This window comes from Oryctolagus cuniculus, chromosome 6, assembly GCF_051225735.1.
Source record: "Oryctolagus cuniculus isolate XC-2025 breed Fujian yellow rabbit chromosome 6, ASM5122573v1, whole genome shotgun sequence".
Classification (NCBI taxonomy): domain Eukaryota; kingdom Metazoa; phylum Chordata; class Mammalia; order Lagomorpha; family Leporidae; genus Oryctolagus; species Oryctolagus cuniculus.
Genome location: NC_142872.1, coordinates 86150218 through 86164506, shown reverse-complemented (window position 1 = coordinate 86164506; position 14289 = coordinate 86150218). Strand labels below are relative to the sequence as shown.

At 43.2% G+C, this 14289-nt stretch overlaps 1 protein-coding gene across 1 annotated transcript in view; it reads left to right on the top strand.

Moving 5' to 3' along the window:
- CA8 (carbonic anhydrase 8 (inactive)) overlaps window positions 1-14289 on the top strand; it is a 125518-nt gene that overhangs the window by 50991 nt on the left and 60238 nt on the right. Inside the window, exon 4 of the mRNA XM_051843756.3 lies at window positions 13114-13209. Within this exon, the coding sequence (XP_051699716.1) occupies window positions 13114-13209 (96 nt within the window). The remainder of the gene's footprint in view (window positions 1-13113; window positions 13210-14289) is intronic.

The following is a 14289-nucleotide window of genomic DNA, read 5'->3' as shown; positions in this document are numbered from 1 at the left end:
TTTTTTAACCACTGTGTAGTATTCCATGGTGTACCTAGCCCATAATTTCTTTATCTAGTCTAAAATTGACAGTCATTTAGGTTGATTCCATGTCTTAGCTATTGTGTATTGAGCTGCAATAAATGTGGAGGTGCAGGTAACCCTTTCATACACTGATTTTTTTAACTTTTATTTAATGAATATAAATTTCCAAAGTACAGCTTATGGATTACAGTGCCCCCCCCCCATAACTTCCCTCCCACCCGCAACCCTCTCCTCTCCCGGTCCCTCTCCCCTCCCATTCACGTCAGGATTCATAGGCAGAGTTAGACAGTGAGAGAGAGAGACAGAAAGGTCTTCCTTTTTCTGTTGTTTCACCCCTCAAGTGGCCGCTATGGCCGGTGTGTTGCTGCCGGTGCGCTGCGCTGATCCAAAGCCAGGAGCCAGGTGCTTCCTTCCGGTCTCCCATGTGGGTGCAGGGCCCAGGGACCTGAGCCATCCTTCACTGCACTCCTGGGCCACAGCAGAGAGCTGGACTGAAAGAGGAGCAACTGGGACAGAATCCGGCACCCCGACCGGGACTAGAACCTGGTGTGCCGGTGCCGCATTTGGAGGATTAGCCTAGTGAGCCGCGGCACTGGCTCATACACTGATTTAATTTCCCTTGAGTAAATTCCCAGGAGTGGGATAGCTGGGTCATGTGGTAGTTCTATATTCAGATTTCTGAGGTGTCTCCATACTGTCTTCCATAGTGGCTTTACCAGTTTATATTACCACCAACAGTAGACTAGGTACCTTTTTCCCCACATCCTCACCAGCATTTGTTGTTTGTTGATTTCTGTATGAAAGTCATTCTAACTGGGGTGAGTGTCACCTCCTGTTCTTTAAAGATTTATTTGTGTACTTAAAATAGTATCTGGAGAGATATATTTTCCATCTACTGGTTTGCTCCCCAGATGACTGCAACAGCCAGGGCTGGGCCAGGCTGAAGCCAGGATCCAGGAGCTTCATCTGGGTCTCCCATGTGGGTGGCAGCATCCCAAACATTTGGGCCATCCTCTGCTGCTTTGCCCAGGCCGTTAGTAGGGAGCTGCATCAGAAGTGGAGCAGCTGGGACACAAACCAGTGCTCATGTGGGATGCTAATATTGCAGGTGGTAGGTTTACCCACTATGACACAACACTGGCTCCTGTCATCTCCTGTTTCTCTCCAAGCTGATTCATTCCTGGCCAACTTGCACTTACTCTGTATTATCTAGGAGCTTTCCAGAGACTATTTCTTGTCCTTGTAATAGTTACTAAATACACATTATTATTTATTGTAATGGTCTTACCTGACAGAGCTCTCTCTTTTGGCGGAGGTGTCAGGGCTCAGGCAGTCTTCCCAGGATCCTGGAGGGGGTGTCGTGTTCACTCACCCGAGGTGTGCTGTCAGCATCTGGCACTGCCTTCCTGGTCAGTGGTTCTTTCTTGGGTGCTCTCTATTCCTCCCCTGGTTTTCCTAGATGCTGCAAGGACACTGGCATTCCTTTGTGTTTTGTGTGAATACTCGTATAGTGAATTCTACCTTTCCTGATCTTCTATCACCCTTCCTCTTTGGACACATAGAAGTGGCTTAGAGGTGATTTAGATCCATCAGTCCCAGTCCTGGCTCTGTCACTTGTTACCCATGTGGTCCTGGGCAGATTGCTTCACTTTCCACACCTCCATTTCTTCTTGTTAAAATGAGGTATGGGTGACAATGGCATCTACCCTAATGAAGATGAGAAGGAGAATCAAATGAAGGAATATTCACACAGAACAGTGCCTGGCAGGGAAGGTAACATCAGTGCTTGTTAAACCTATCAAAATGCCCACAGCGTCTGCCATTATTTTTAATATATGTTAATTCTTTTCATCATCTGTTTCTTCTATTGGAAGAAGAAACGTATTTGTATTTATTCGTACCTTGGATTCTTTTATAAGATTTGAGATCTTTGCGTTTTCAATGATGAAAGCAGTGAACACTAGATGGCATCAGTGTAGGTGAATGCTGCCACTGCTTCAGAACTCTTGTCTAATATGGCTGTTATTTGGGAGCAAAAGGAGGTAGCACTGGAACCATTACTCACCAATTCATTGTGCAGAAGGAGCAGATCCAATCTGTAACTGACTTCTGTTCTACAACACCAGAACCTTTGGGCAATCCATTTGCCTGACCTTCTTCCCTTTACAAAATAATAATGAACTGTAGAGAATTTAAGATGGTATAATTCAACTGTGGCCATAACTCATGATTTAGATTTTTTTTTGTTTTAGAAAATAAGAGGATAGTTTCCTGAATCAAAGATCCTGTATTAATTGCTTCTGATCTTACATGTAATACTAAGTATTTGAAAATGATGCATTTTTTTTCTTTTTAAAGATTTATTTTGTTTATTTAAAAGACAGAGTTACAGAGAGGTAGAGACAGAGAGAGGTTTTCCATTTGCTGCAACAGCCAGAGCTGGCCAATCTGAAGCCAGGAGCCAGGAGCTTCTTCTGGGTCTCCCACATGGGTTCAGGGGCCCAAGCACTTGGGCCATCCTCTGCTCTTTCCCAGGCACACCACTAGGGAGCTGGATCAGAATTGGAGCAGCCGGGACTTGAACTGGCACCTATACGGGATGCTGGCACTGCAGGCCAGTGCTATAACCCGCTGTGCCACAGTGAAGACCCCGTACTTTTTCTTTTCTTCGACTTATGCAACAGTTCCATTAGTCTTTGCTAGCCCTTCATAATGAATTTTATTCTTTTTAAAAAATTTTACTCATTTATTTGGGAAGCAGAGAGATAAACAGACAAAGCTTCAATCTGCTGGTCTACTTCCCAAGTGCCCGAAATGGTTAGGGCTGGGCTGGAGCTGAAGCCAGGATCCAGCAATTCAATTCATGTCTCCTGTGTGGGTAGCAGGGACCCAATTACTTGGGCCATCATCTGCTACCTCTAGGGTAGGCACTAGCAGGTAACTGAAGGCAGGAGTCAGAACAGGGTATCAAACCCAGTTACTCCGATGCAGGACATAGGCGTCTTAACTGGTGTCTTAATCACTAGGCTAAATGCAGCTCATGGTGATTTGGTTAAAGGAAGCTTCATTCTTGGAGGAAGAGTCCACCCAATAGTGCTATAAAGTCTTGTTCCTAAGAAGGCAACGGTATTAAAGTAAACAAAAGGAAACAGTCAGCATTCAAAAAGGAAGTCATTCTGCTTTGAAAGAGAATCTTCTTTTTATAAATTATGCAAACCTAGTGCCTCCTTAATTGAAGATTCTGAATCCTATGAACAGGATGAATATTTTCTGGTGTTAATATATTAATGGATGAAGTTGCTCTGGGCCATCTTTACAAATTCCCCGATTTCTCTTGCAGCTATATAGGACACTACATAATTAAGTTTAGGCAAACATAGCAAGTAGGTGACAGCTAGAGATAGAATTTCAAATAATTTATTTTCCATTCCATGCTTTATAGCTCTTTGTCAGTATTATATCTGTCTACACCTTGAATGTCCTTCTCTGAATAATAGCTGCATAATATATTGACAATGACATCTTAAAGTGCAGCGGCACCTGAAAATAATATACACTAAATCTCAATTTATCTGTAGATGAATGGGCTGCTAGGTATAATTGAGTGAATCTGGAGAGAGATGGTGCTTTCTCTGTTAATTATTTTTTAGTGATATAATGCACTCTTTGGTTACTTGAATGCTTCACTTCCAGTTTCTTTTCCCTTTTTATTCTGACGCTCAATACCTTTCCTTTCAATCTTGAGTGACAAAGCTCTTTTTTTCTTGTGTTCCTTTCATGGCTCTTTCTGAGTGTTCTGAGGCTGGGTGTTTTGGGTGTGGTGGGGCATGGATGGTGGGATGCTTGCCTTCTGAAACTCAAAAATCTCCTGAAGCCCTCCTGTAACCCTCTTTAGCAAGATTTCTTTGGGGCTGAGGACAGCAATTTGGTTACTTCAGGACACAGAGACCAGAGGCTCATCTTGGGGACCCCATTCCTCTGTGAGTGTGCGCTGCAGAGTGGCCAACTCAGAGGAAAGCTCTTCGTAACTACAAAGTGGTAGGAAAATGGTTTTCAGGTTCAATTACATCAGGGTCAGTAGGTTGCCTTGAATACACAGGATTTATCAAAAATTTACAGCAGCCTGTGGTTCTTTCAGGTTTTACCTTTCACCACTAAAGGAATAGATGAAAGTGATGTTCAGAGTCAAAGGTGAGCTTGGTTTAAACTCAAGCATACTGACTTTTCTTATTTAAAAAAAATGTATCACTTAGCACTCACTTCAGCCACCTCATTTCTGTTTTCTGATCATCCTGCTCATCATTTGGGATGAATGATCTTGCCCCACTGCTTTTGGGTGTCTGCCTCTGTATCTTTCTTTGTGTAGAACCTGCCTTCTTGTTCATCTTAAAAACAATAGGTCCAAGATCTTTTTCTGTTCTCATTTGCCTGCACTGGTTTGCAGTTATTACAGCTTTATTGCTGGGATAGCCTTGGATACTCCTGATGAACACACTTTCTTCTAGAAAAATCTTCTCTCTCTCTCTCTTTTTTTTTTTTAAAGGTTTTATTTATTTATTTGAGAGGTAGAGTTACAAACAGTGAGAGGGAGAGACAGAGAGCAAGGTTTTCCTTCTGTTGGTTCACTCCCCAAATGGCCTCAATGGGCCGGAGCTGCGCCAATCTGAAGCCAGGAGCCAGATGCTTCTTACCAGTCTCCCATGTGGGTGCAGGGGCCCAAGCACTTGGGCCATTTTCCACTGCTTTCCTAGGCCATAGCAGAGAGCTAGATTGGAAGAGGAGCAGCCGGGACTAGAACCGGTACCCGTGTGGGATGCCGGTGCTGCAGGCAGAGGATTAACCTACTGTGCCAGAGCACCAGTCCAGAAAAATCTTTTTGTCCTAACAGCACACCGGGATTTTCTGAGTTTCCCCCAGCATCTTTGATCCAGTGCTCACTCCATGGCCTTCTGCCAGTTTCTCATGCCTCCATGGGTGGAAGACTATAGGGTGTCAATGCTCTAGGGGCATCTGAAACAGGTACCTGTAAGTGTTCCTTCATCTCAGGTCAGCTCTAGTGGTGCATCTGTCACTAGTGGGACTCCAATGTGATTGTTGCAATGTAGGTGTAAACTCTTAGCTAAAACTGAGCTCATCTTTTGATAAGTGATTTTGGTGGAAATTCCAGTTATGCCTTTCTTTCTTTTCTTTCTTTCACATTCCACATCTCTGTCTCTGCCTCTAATCACCTTTGTCCTGTGTGCCTCCCATCTTACTTCCAGTCTGTTTGCCTTTCTATTAACTGCTGGCCAAGAGGGAGGATGGGTAGAGTTTGGATAGGTGTCAGTAAGGGAGACAGACATTCCAGCATAGGACAGGGTGGACGCTTTTGATGAAGAGTCAGCGTCATACTTGGAGAAGGGTGCAGTGAGGTATGGGCAGGAAGTAAAGGAAATGAGACTTGAGCAGAGGAAATTTGGTGAAAGCTGTGTTTGAGACAGATTGTTGGGCTTGGTTATGTTGATGACTAGGGTTGGCTCTTGGTGAGGTGTAGGTATAGGTGCCAGGGTCCCAGGTATGAAGCCTGGGGGTTGGGGTTCTAATAAGAGTGAGAGGGCACCTCTGAAGACAGTTGGTGTCATTTCTGGAAATACTCAGCTTTGAGGTGCTAAGAAGACATCTGGAAGGAAATATCCCTTAAGCATTTGCAAATAGGAGACTTCACAGCGCTTATGTGAGTGCACAGGGCTGGCAAAAGAAATCTGTGAGTCATAATTGCCTTTTCAGTTTTTACTACTTTTTCCATTCCTCATGATTCATTCTTTTGTACTTTAATGCTGTCATGTTATTTATGTTAATAATAAACCTCATTTATCTTGAAGATAGCTTTCTGTTCAGCTGCCATGAAATCTTCAAACTTATTTTTCTCTGTGACAAATAAATGATTATAAGGCTATGGCTTGTCACAGTTTCATAACTTTGGACAAATTTATCTATTGCTGTGAGTTAAGTACATTAAGATTAACGTTTTCCAGGTAGTAATGGTGAAACAGCATAATCAATTGAAGGAAATTTGAATTTGTGAGCCCTACAGTAATAGCTCAGTCAAGGATTTTCTCTAAACCTAAACAAGGATGTCTGTTTATAAAGATTTCTTTAAAATTTTGTTATTATTTATTTGAGAGGCAGACCAGCATACACAAAGGGAGAGAGAGAAAGAGAGAGAAAGAGAAAAAGAACGAATACAAACTCATTTGCTGGTTCACTCCCCAAATGCCTGGTAGCTGGCAACTCAGTCCAGGTCTCCCATGTCTGTGGCAGGGAAACAGTTACTTGGGCCATCGCTTGCTCCCTCGCAGGGTCTGCATTAGCAAGTAGCTGGAGTCAGGAGCTAGAGATGGCTATCAAACCCAGCACTGTATGTGGGTTGCAGGCATCTTAACTACTAAGCCAAACACCCATACAGGATGCCTGTTTTAATAGGAAAGCGTAATGGTCATCACACTGAGCTTAGTAATGGGCCTTTCCTTTTTCTACTTTCTTCTACTTTTTTTCACTTTCTTCTACTCTGACATGTTGGGAGGAAGCCAGACTCTTGCTTTTCAAGGCGGAATCACCAAAGGGATCCTGGAAATGGCTGAGTGTTTCAGTTGTAGATTTCTTGTCCCCTTGTTTTAAACCAATGCTATTGGTAGCCATGGTGGGAATTTGGATTCAAGCTGCAAGGCAACCCCTTACTACTTGCTGTACAAGTTGTTCACAAGGCAGAGAAGGTCTAGGCTCCTGCAGGCCTGTGCTGGTCCTTTGTGGAGTGGTCTTTAGTCCCATGGACCCTGATGCAGTTTAGTGGCTATGAACAGTGGACCATCTGAGTCCAGGAACCATACGGCCCTTGAACTCCTTAGCAACGTTAAGCAGAATCTATACATACCTGGTTTTATGGTTTGGATATGGTTTGTGTGTCCTCCAAGTCTTCTTGTGTTGAAATTCAATAGCCATTGAGGCTGGTGCTGTAAGATAGCGGGTAAAGCTGCCACTCGTAGTCCCGGCATCCCATATGGGTGCCGGTTCGAGTACTTCTTATCTAGCATCCTACTAATTCACCTGGGAAAGCAGTGGGGGATGGTCCAAATGCTTGGGCCCCTGCACCCATGTGGGAGATGTGGAAGAAGCTCCTGGCTTCGGATCAGTGCAGCCCTGACCATTGTGGCCATTTGGAGAGTGAACCAATGGACAGAAATTCTCTCTCTCTCTCTCTCTCTCTCTCTCTCTCCCTCTCCTTCTCCCTCTCCCTCTCCCTCTCCCTCTCTCTCTGTAAGTCTACCTTTCAAAATAATAAATAATTTTTTAAAGAAATTCAATAGCCACTGTGAAGAATCAAGAGGATGGAGACATATTTCATTATATTCTTCAGAGATGGGCTTTGGGAAGTGGTTAGGATTAGATAAGAGCATTAGGCTGGAACTCCTATGATTGAATCCTGGTGAATTCACAAGCAGTGGAGGGAGGCACTCAGACAGACATCCTTGTTCCCTATCTCTGACCATATGATGCTCTACACTGTCTTGGGATCCTGCCAGAGAGAAAATTGTCACCTGATGAGGCCCTTAAACCTTGTACCTCCCATGAGCTAAATTAAATCTCTTTTCTTCACAAAATCAGCCTGCCTCAGGTGTTTGATTATAGTAATGAAAAACAGACTAAGACACTTGGTCTTCACCACAGACTGGAAAGCTGCTTTCTCTTCTCAAAATTCATCACCTTTCTCCTATGCCTTTGCTGGCTATAGATAACTAATGCTAATGACAGCAAAATGCATTAGGAGTATAGGAATAAAGGGAAAGCAGAAAAAAGCATGAATAATCCAAGCTTGTGTGATACAGGTCTGCTTATGTTACAGAGAGACTGATACTCAGAGAAGTTACTGATTGTGAAGTTCACAGAACTAAAGAGTTGTGGAACTGAAACTGGAATCTGAGGCTCGGGATTCCCAGCTCAGAAGTCTTTTATGAGAGCACATCGTCTCTAAGAATTTATCAATAGGGTTGCAGAAGTGCACAGTGTTGCTGCCTCTCTATTCTGCACTCGCCGTTGACCAGACACACCCCAGAGCACGTCTGCTCTGTTTGACTTTGAAGTTAGTCTGCTGAATCCCTTTGCTGAGAATAGACTACTCAGACCTCTGATAAGAGGACTGGGAAAGGCTGCCTACCCTCCCTTGACTCGTTTTCTAAACCACGTACTTAGTAGCCCCTGCTTTTTAACTCAAACTCATTTGTCTCCACTTGTGATTGTTTAACCATTCCCATTAGAAAACCTGTATTCTCCAGAAAGAGAGGAGGAGGGGGAGTTGGAAAAAGAAGGAGACAAAGGAGAGATTGGGATTTAATTAAGGAACTGGTTCATGTGATTGCAGGGGGTGGCTAGTCCGAAATCTGCAGGGCGGACTGAAGGCTGGACATGCGTGCAAAGTTGATGTTGTGGGCCAAGTTAGAAGGCGGCAGCTCAGGCTGTTTTTCTCTAGCTTTCTGGGGGTGGAGTTCCTTCTCCTTTGTGAGGACTCAGTCTTTTGCTCTCAGACCTTCAACTGATTGCATGAGGGTTACTCACAGTAGGGAGGGTAATCAGCTTTACCAGGAATCTTTTAAGTTTTAATCACATCTTAAAAATATTTTGACAACATGTAGATTACTGTTTGATCTGATGATTGGGCGTGCTAGTTTAGCCAAACTGACACATCAAATTACTCGTCCACACCTGTCAATCATTTGTTTCAGCTGGAACTTCTGTGGTAGCCTCGTGGCATATATTGCAGCCTTCACTGTCTGCTACCTTCCAGGCCAACCCCTTTATTGTCAGAAGGGCTTTGAAGGAATGAAGTGTTATGAAGGAGTCTGATTGATTGTAGGCGAAACAAGTAATCTTTGTTGCATCAACAAATTGCTCTAGTGTTTCCCAAAATACAGTTATGATAAAATATAAAGCTCTGTGCAGTCTCATCCCTTGCCACGGCCAAACTATGTGCCCACTAACTGCCCACAAAGGCACGCTAAGTTCTTCAAATGTGTTTATAACTTTCCTATGTCTGTGGCTTTGCTGTGTGGAACAGAGTCAACACTAACACAAGGGTGCTTCAAAAAGTTTGTGGAAGAAAGAAGTTTTTGTGGAAAAATTTTAGAAATCCATGAATGATGTTTCCATTGTACACATTTTCCAAGAAGACTCCTTGCGTAAGGCCAACTATGATAAAACTACAGGAATAAAGAAGGGCTTTAGGAGAGCAAAAGTTGGTGTGAATACTTTGAGCTTTTGAAGAATGCAAAGTCTTCATTATCATGGGGAGAAAAGAGAGGGTGTTACAGATATTTATTATGGGCTGAACTACATTCCCTCCAAATTCTTATGCTGAACCTTACTATCTAATATCCAGGTGACTGGATATAGGTAATTAAGTTAAAATGGGGTCATTAAGGTGGGCCTTTTTGCCATATGTCTGGTATCCATGCAAGGACAGAAGATTTTGACACAGATCCACAGAAAATGTAAAGACACAGGGAGGAGACAGTCATCTACAAAGGAGACAGGACTCAGAAGGCTCAACCCCATCGACATCTTGATCTCAGATGTCCAGCCTGTGGCATTTGCTTATGGCAGCACTAGGAGACCAGTACTCATGGAGAGGGAAAGTATCTGGGGAGTAGAGAGAGTCAAAGCTTTGAGACAGCAAAGATGAACAGTGTGTTGTGCCTATGGATTACACAGTGAGGCTGCTACTACTGGGGTTGTAGCTAAGAGCTGGGCTGACTTCCAGAATGTGTTGAAATTGGCCTGCTCCTTGAATTAACTATCCTCTAATGGTGTGGAAAGAGGGCCTCTGGTATTTTGTTTGCTCTGAGAGTAGAGAGAATGCGGTTTCAAGGGAAGAGAGCTCCTCAGTACCAGGACAGAGCTTTGCTTTGTAAAGCTGGGGTTGCTATTAACTGTGAGGGCAGAACCTCTCCTGCCCTGGACTGCCAGGTCTCAGGTGGTTATTGGACATCCAGGTGTAGAATGAGTGACAGGTGGTAGAAGTTTCCCTGCCACTTTCAGCTTATGTTACTGTGTTAGACACGTAGGGGTCATAGCAATCTTCTAGTCTCCTTGGTAGCTTGGGTTGGCTGAAGTACCATTTCTCTCCTCTCCCTCTCCTCTCCCTCTCCTCTCCCTCTCCCTCTCCCTCTCCCTCTCCCTCTCCCTCTCCCTCTCCCTCTCCTCTGCTCTCCTCTCCTCTCCTCTCCTCCCCTCCCTTCCCCCCCTTCCCCTCCTCTCCTCCTTCCTTCCCCTCTCCTCCTTCCCTCACCTACCTTTATCCCTTCTTTCCTTCCTTTTATTTCTTGTAAAATGGCCCATTTTAAGAGCAGTTTTAGATATACAAAATTGTCGACACAGTACAGAAAATCTCCATGTATCCTACACTCAGTTTTCCCTGTTATTAATATGTTACATTAGCAGGCTATATTTGTTACAGTTACTAGACCAATAGCACCAAAATGCCATCTTTTGTTTCGATTCCATTAGTTTTTACCTAATGTCGTTCTGTTCCTGGATCTCACCTGTTGACACTATGTTATGCAGTTCTCACATCTCCCCTCTTGGCTGGGACATTTCTCTAGGTGTCCTTCTTTTTGATGACTTGGACCATTTTGAGGAATGCTGATTAGGAATTTCATAGAATGACTCCCAGTGAGATTTGTCTGATGTGTTTCTTAGGTTGAAGTAGAGGCTACCAGGATGAAGAGCACAAAGGCCATTTTCAGGATAGATACATTGTATCAGTGGGACTCATTACATGGATGCAGGCCTTGACCAGTGCTAGCTGGGTCTCTCAACCCTGTAGTCACTATTTTTTGCCCCATTTCTGTACTCTGCTCTTGGAAATGAAGTCACTGTGTGCAGCACACACTTGAGTGGAGACCCTTAATGCTTTTAAACACAGAAGAGTATGAAGTGGTATTTTAAGAACAGGTGGGAGTGAGGATGTTGCTGAGTTGTAAGAAGGGGCAAAGACAAAGCTATACATTTTTATTTTTTAGTTTATTAATGTTTTGTTTCTGAAAAAGATGCTCTCTGCCCCAACGATGTTGCTATAAAAAATGTTGGTTTGAACTCTGTAATTTGTCCAATAAAAATACTTTTCAACCTTGGACCTAGACCTTCTTTGTTGTTTTAATTCAGACAATCAGTTCTTATCTATACCATTGTTGTTACAGCCAGAGAAGGCAATATTAAGACCAGTTTGTCTTTTATTAATAGTTGAGAAGTTGTAGAACATTGTTTTCTTAAAGGCAGCGCCTTGACAAGCACATTTCTTGGGTAGTTATAGTTCATGTGAGTCTTTCATAGCCTGACCAGCCTGGCTTTGAGTGTAGTGATTCTAGTATTAGTTGAGAACTTTATTACCTCCCTCTAGTGGTCAGTTTTATAATCTCAGATTGTACTTGGTTAAACTCAGCAGTGGAAAAATAAAATTTGTGGCAATCCTTGTGATAATTACTATTACTGCTAAAATAAACAGTGGTTGAATCTTAACTTTATCTCCCTGGATTATATGTATTTTTTTAAAGGAGGCAATGTTTTAAGCTTGAATATAATTACAACTTGATTAAAAGTTAGGAGATAGTTTATGAGAATTTTCCCTGGTTACTATTATACTAAGAACCTCAGTAGCCATTTGTTTTTTAACTGTAGAGCTGAATTTGGCTCCTTGCAAGTGTTTTATTAGTGCTGGAGGAGCAAGTGCATAATCCAGGTGAACCTGAAAGCTGCGAAGCTTTATGAGGTTAGGAAGGAGACCTCTGGAGCATTGTTTGTTATGTCTTCAGAGATAAAATTTTATCTCCAAGTGCAGGAAATGGCCTTCTTATAGAGCTTTACATTGGCACTCAGCATTTTACCATGGCTTTAAAAAGCTGTAGCACTAGGGCAGGTGTTTAGCCTAGCAGTTAAGACATGGATTGAGAGACTGCTGGCCAGTATTGGAGTGCCTGGGCACGATACTCAGTTCTGGCTCCTGATTCCAGCTGCCTGCTAATGAAGACCGTGGGAGGCAGAAGGTGACTGACTGGGTCCCTGCCACCTACTTTGGAGACCTATTTTGGATTCCTGGCTCCCACCTTTGGCCCAGCGCAGCCTGGCCAATTTTGGGCATTCGTGGAGTGAACCAGTGAGTGGGAGTTCCCCTTTTTCACCTTGTCTCTCAAATAAATAAATAAAAGAAAAAAACTTTTTAAATGACTTAAGTAAAGTTATTTTTTAAAATATGGCATTTTAAAAAGTATGCTATCTATGGATATTCTGAGTGAGTTGAAATAATTGACCAGAATTTGTCACAGGCTTTGGTTGTATCCTCATGGAAATACTGGATGATGCAGGGTCTGGTTATGCAGATACTGATAATGTGAATTAGTGCTCGTGTTTGTGCTCAGACCTGGAGTGTTGTCCTGTTGAGTTGCAGAGAGGATGAGGTTTAAAGAGACACAAATCAGCGAAGGTGAGATCTGTGAGCACTCCTGGCTGTGCTCCCCCAGGTCAGGAGTGATACTGAACTTGAGAGGCAGCGATCCAGCAGCCCTTGTTTCTGTCCAGAGGCATGAAGGAAGGGATCCATACAGAGAAGGCACACAGGGGCAGGGTTTGGATTCTATTTGTGACAAAATTAAAAAAAATGAAAAAAATTAGTAAAAGTGAATGAGAGAGATCTTCCATCTGCTGGTTCACTCCACAAATGGCTGTAATAATCCAGGCTGGGCTGTGTAGACATCAGGAGCCCAGAACACCATCTGGGTCTCTCATGTGCGTGGCAGGGGCCCAAACACATGAGCCATTATGTGATGCCTTCCCAGGATGCATTGGCAGGCAGCTAGATTGGAAATAGAGGAGCTGGAACCCAAGCTGGCACTCTAAGGTGGGAGACTGGTGTCTCAAGTGATGGCTTCACCTACTGTGCCACAACACCTGCCACTGTGACCCTCTTGTTGGGTGTGCTGACATAAACATAGCAAAGGAGGAAGCAGTTTTGCATTTCTGAAAAGCTCCTGACCTAATGGTATCTGTTCCTCCCTGCCCTGCCAGCTCCATCTGATCCACTGGAACTCCACCCTGTTCGGGAGCATCGACGAGGCCGTGGGGAAACCACATGGCATTGCCATCATCGCCTTGTTTGTCCAGGTGAGCGGCCGGCTGGGATCACTGTACCATCTGCGGGCTTATTGCTGATTGATTTTATAGGACTTCAGGGGTGAAATGTGCAGGGAAAACTGATCCTTCAAAAATAGAAATTGACAGAAACATGTAAAAATGGGAAACTCGAGCTTTGTCATTGTGGAGGTTCAGCTGTGTTCACTGGTGGACAACAGTTCATGGATTTATTAGAAATTTTCTTCCGGGTCTTTGGGGAAATGATTCAGAAAGTGTGTCTGGAAGGTGGAGTTCATTTTATGTATGAAAAAGAACTGCAGAAAATGTTGTTAGACCCTGGCTGACATCAAAATCTATGAAAAATCATTGATGTAATCATGTAGTGGATTACTTCAGCTTTTTGTTATGAGTGATTTTTCTTTTCTTTTTTTTTTACTTTTATTTAATGAATATAAATTTCCAAAGTACAGCTTATGGATTACAATGGCTTCCCCCCCATAACGTCCCTCCCACCCGCAACCCTCCCCTTTCCCACTCCCTCTCCCCTTCCATTCACATCAAGATTCATTTTCGTTTCTCTTTATATACAGAATATCAGTTTTGCATACATTAAGTAAAGATTTTAACAGTTTGGTTATGAGCGATTTTTCACTCAGGGGTACTTTGAAGTGTCTTTTAGAAAACACAGATAAAATAAGATCGGCAATGACCATGGCAGAGGTAGATAATATGAAACATGGACTTGCACTCTGTAGTGAGCCAAAGGTATCTAAATTCAGCAAACATGAAATCAGACCACATGCATTAAAAAGTAAAAATTTGATCTGGTTCCTAAGGTGTGTCTTTTTAATTTTGTCTTACTTGATGTCACAGAAGATTTAGGGGTAAAATTTAGCTCCTACTCCCTGCCTCCTGCCCTCCAATATTATGGAAGAGGAACCAAGCCCCAGAGAGGTCAGGTGTTTGTTTATGGTCACACAGTGATTTTTTTTTTAAAGATTTATTTATTTGAAAAGCAGAGTACAGAGAGGCAGAGAGAGAGAGAGAGAGAGAGGTTTTTCATCTGTTGGTTCACTCCCCAAGTGGCTGCAACAGCTGGAGCTGGGCCAA